A 5,000-nucleotide genomic window follows, 5' to 3' on the forward strand; every position below is an offset into this window, starting at 1 on the left:
AAAAAAAAAAAAAAAAAAAAAAAAATAAATAAAATCTTTTACTGTTCGTACACTCTTATAGATTTGTGTCTATAAAGCATAAATCTAAAATGTGTGCCATTGAAAAAAAAAAAAAAATATATGTTTTTATATATATTTTCTTTTTTTTTTTAAGAACAATTTTTTCTATACATATATATTGTAAAAGCAAAATAAAGGAATTCTTGTACTGTTATATCATTTTAAGTATTTCAGTACAAATTAATATATACATAAAAAAAAATAATAATATTATAATATTAATACATAGTATGAAATATATTATATATCTTGAAATAAAAAAAAAAAAAAAAATTGCTATAATTAAAAATATATATATGTAAACAGTTCCTATCTGTGTACATATAAACCCATCTATTCTTTGAACTAAAATGAAATAGAACAAATAAAAGAAAAAAAAAAAAAATTATTCTATATATATAATTATTTAATCATTTTCATTATGTTTAAGTTCTGATATAGGAAAAATTAAAATATGATACCATGAAATACTAACCACAAGTTTGTAAAAAAGGATACATTTTTTTTTTTTTTTTCTTTTATGACACATATTGTTATAAATATATATTCCCAATATATATATTAAATATATATGCCTTTTACTTCTTTTATTATATAATTTGCAACCCTTGAAATAAAATTGTTATATTATATAGGATATGCATATATATTATATGTTGTTTAATATATATATATATATATATATATATTTTTTTTTTTTTTTTTGGGGATGGGATGTAATAATCCATACAATTAAAAATTCTTATTTTTCACATATTTAATTGAAAAAGTAGAAGAATAAATTTATTATTATATATTCAAAATGTTTAAAAAAAAAAAAAAAAAAAAAAAATTAACATTTTTATTACATTTTGCGCTTTTTTATTTTTGGTTATATATTTTTAAATGATTTAAAATTAAAAAAATATAATAATAAAATATAAACATACAGATAATTATATATGCATTATATATTTATTAAAATATTCCTAATTATTCTAAAACGTTTTAAAAAAATAATATATACATAATATTATATATATATATATATATAATATATTTTAAAGTACGGTGAAAAATACAATTTTATAGCCTATAAATATTATTAATATATTATTAAAAAAAATATATAATATATGAATAATATAAAATATTATACCGAATATTAAAAAAAAAAAGTGTTTTGTTTTAAATATAACCATTTTTATGAAATCTATAGAAATAAAAAAATAATTAATGAGGCAATAATAAAATATAAAATTAATAAACTTAAAAGATTTCTATTAAATATATAATATATATATATATATATATATATACTTGTACATCATTGTAAAACATGTAAGGAAAATATATAAAAAAAGGACCAATTCTTTTAAAATAAATTAAAATATTTATATATTTTTTATACATATATAATATATATATATATATATAATATATAATATTTTGAAATTGATTTCTATGACATAATTCAAAAGAAGGAACACTGTCCCTTGATATATTCAGGCAAATAATATGTAATATTATATATATTATATATATTTATATTTATTTATTTATTTAATATATAGTAAAAAAGAAATTATAATACAAAAATATTGTTATAAATTCTATAATTCTTTTAATTTGTAAATATATCTTAAAATGTAATTTACATAAAAAGAAAAACAAATTAATATTTATATAATATATTGTATTATACGATAAATAAATGTATATATAGAAAAAAAAAAAAAAAAAAAAAAAGAACACTATATACCATCAATTAAATGTACAGTATTTTATATATAATCACAATTATTAAATAGCATAATTTAAAAAAAAAAAAAAAAAATGTCCAACAATATTGATGATTTATTTGATGTTTTTGAAGAAAATGAAATACCAGAAATTATTTCAATAAAAGATGAAGAACAACAAGAAGAAAAAAAAATCCATATCATAAAAAATGACAACGAAATTATAACTTCAACTAATAATAGTAAAAATGAAGACGAAGAAGAAGAAACACAAAAACATATAAATAAACAAAACAACAATATTAACAATATAGATAAAGATGATGTAAATAAAGATAATGTAGGAAATCATAAAAACGAAAATCTTTATAAAGATATAAATATTGAAAATTATAAAATTAATGTAGAATATTTAATTAAGAATAAAAAAGCCGAAGAAAATATAAAAAAACAAATACAAGAAGAAATATATAGTGATATACAAAATTTTGATAAAACAAATAAAAATGTAAACAAAATAAGGAAATTATCCATTCAAGAAAATAATAATATAAATAATAATCATATGAACGGAAAAAATATTAATATTAATATTAATATTAATAATAATATGAATGAAGATAATCTAACGGGGGAAGCATACCCAATCCATGATAGTAGTACTCAAGAAAATAATAAAATAAGAAATAAATTAATTGTAGAAGAAACGATAATTGAAAATAGTAAGACTATAAATAATGATGATGTTCTAGTATTAGAAGAATTTGGAGGGGATGTTAATTGTATTCATAAATGTGTTAGACCTCAAAGTTATGTACACAATGAAATTAAAGAACCTTTAATTCCAGCTAGGACATATAAATTTGAATTAGATACTTTTCAAAAAAAATCTATAGAATGTCTAGAAAGAAATGAAAGTGTATTAGTATCAGCTCATACTTCAGCAGGAAAAACCGTAATAGCAGAATATGCCATTGCTTTAGGACTTCGAGATAAACAAAGAGTTATTTATACTAGTCCAATTAAAGCCTTAAGTAATCAAAAATATAGAGATTTAGGTGAAGAATTTAAAGATGTAGGGCTAATAACAGGAGATATCTCTATTAACCCTGAAGCCTCAATTATTGTTATGACAACCGAAATTTTAAGATCAATGTTATATCGTGGTTCCTCTTTAACAAAAGAAGTGAAATGGGTTATATTTGATGAAATACATTATATGAGAGATAGAGATAGAGGTGTTATCTGGGAAGAGACTATTATTCTTTTACCTTTAATGGTTAGATTCATTTTTTTAAGTGCAACCATACCTAACGGTATTCAATTTGCTGAATGGGTGAGTAGCATTAAAAGTCAAGCTTGTCATATTGTGTATACAGACTATCGACCTACACCTTTACAACATTATATATATCCAACATCTAGTGAAAGTGTATTTTTAATATGTGATGAAAATAAAGATTTTAAAAAAGATAATTTTATAAAGGCTGTGAATGTAATTAAAGAAAAAATGAACACATCAGAAGAGAATCATCACCAACAACATATAAATAAATATACAAAAAAAATGAGAAAAACAACATATGATATAGAAAAAATTGTTCAAATGTGTCATTCTAGAAATTATACTCCTTTAATTATTTTTGCATTTTCTAAAAAAGAATGTGAAGTTAATGCGACAGCTATGCATAAAATAGATTTAACCAGTGATACAGAAAAAGAAGTTATAAAAGAATTATATGAAAATGCTATACGCATATTAGCAGATGATGATAGATCCCTTCCACAAGTTCAATTTATTTTACCTTTACTTTTAAGAGGTATAGGTATACATCATGGTGGGTTATTACCTATAATTAAAGAAATCATAGAAATTATGTTTCAAGAATCATTATTAAAAGTGTTATTTAGTACTGAAACATTTTCTATGGGTATTAATATGCCAGCAAAAACAGTTGTATTTACATCATTAACAAAATTTGATGGATTAGAAAAAAGATTAATAACATCAGGAGAATATATTCAAATGGCAGGAAGAGCAGGAAGAAGAGGATTAGATGATAGAGGTATTGTTATTATTATGTTAGATACACCTTTACATTGGAGAGAAGCTCATAAATTATTTGTTGGAGAAGCTAATAGATTAGTTAGTCAATTTCATCTAGGTTATAATATGATCTTAAATTTATTACGAATTGAAGGCATTACTCCTGAATTCATGATTGAAAGATCGTTTATACAATATCAAATGAAAAAAAACCTTTCTCAAAAAATACTAGCCAAAAAAAAAGTAGAAGAACATATTAAACAAATTTTTAATCATTTAACAAATATTCATTTAGACGAAAATAATAATGAAATTACTAAAGATGAATTACTTACAAAAATTATGTTTAATAATTATGAGCAAATTAAAAATAATCAAAACTTAGGTGCTTCATCAGAATTGAAAATTAAAGATACCTCTTCGAATAATGAAGTTATCTTAAATGCAGATAAACACAAAGAAATAAAAGAAGAATTTAAAGAAGAATATACAAACTATTCATCATACAGCACACAACATTATAATGAAAACGTTATTAATAAAGAATTAATAAATTATAGCACGATCTTTTCTTGTATATCTAATTTTTACACAATGAAACAAAAATTAATAGATGTAGGAGAAACCTATCGATACATATTAACAATGAAAAAACATATAACCCCATATTTATCTCTAGGTAGACTATTGTATATAATTCAGGAGGATTTACGTTGGGGCTGGTGCATATGTATAGAAGGTCAACTTATTGAACATAAGAAAGCAAATGACCATCAAAAAAATAAACACAACAGCAACAATAATAATATTAATAACAACAATTCTGGTGATCATAATGATTTAAAACAAGCTAAGAGCGAACAAGAAACATTATTTGTTGAATGTCTTGTGCCTTGTAATCATAATATAAAAAGAAAACTAACCATAAATGATGATGACGATGATAATATAAATCATAATAATAATAATAATTATTCTTATGGTGAAGATAATATAAATAAAACATATTATGATGATAAAGAATACCAACCAGCAAGTGATAGATCAAAAGCCAGATGGAAAGTTATATCCTTTAATATTAAATGTGTTTATCAATTATCTGCTGTTGTCCTAAGTATAGATAAACCATTTGATAAAAAGAATGAAGAACAAATTGAAAATATTAAAACCAA

The 5,000-nt window shown here is 20.7% G+C and overlaps 1 protein-coding gene across 1 annotated transcript in view; it reads left to right on the forward strand.

Annotated features, from left to right (window-relative positions):
• Positions 1-1,875: 1,875 nt before the first annotated feature.
• Positions 1,876-5,000, forward strand: part of PRSY57_0600700 (ATP-dependent RNA helicase, putative) — a gene marked incomplete at both ends in the record, with an annotated part of 4,217 nt that continues 1,092 nt past the window's right edge. The window contains one exon of the mRNA XM_012906383.2: positions 1,876-5,000. This exon is cut by the window's right edge and continues 846 nt beyond it. Coding sequence (XP_012761837.2) covers positions 1,876-5,000 — 3,125 coding nt within the window.

This window comes from Plasmodium reichenowi, chromosome 6 (genome assembly GCF_001601855.1).
Source record: "Plasmodium reichenowi strain SY57 chromosome 6, whole genome shotgun sequence".
In the NCBI taxonomy this organism is placed as follows: Eukaryota; Apicomplexa; class Aconoidasida; order Haemosporida; family Plasmodiidae; genus Plasmodium; species Plasmodium reichenowi.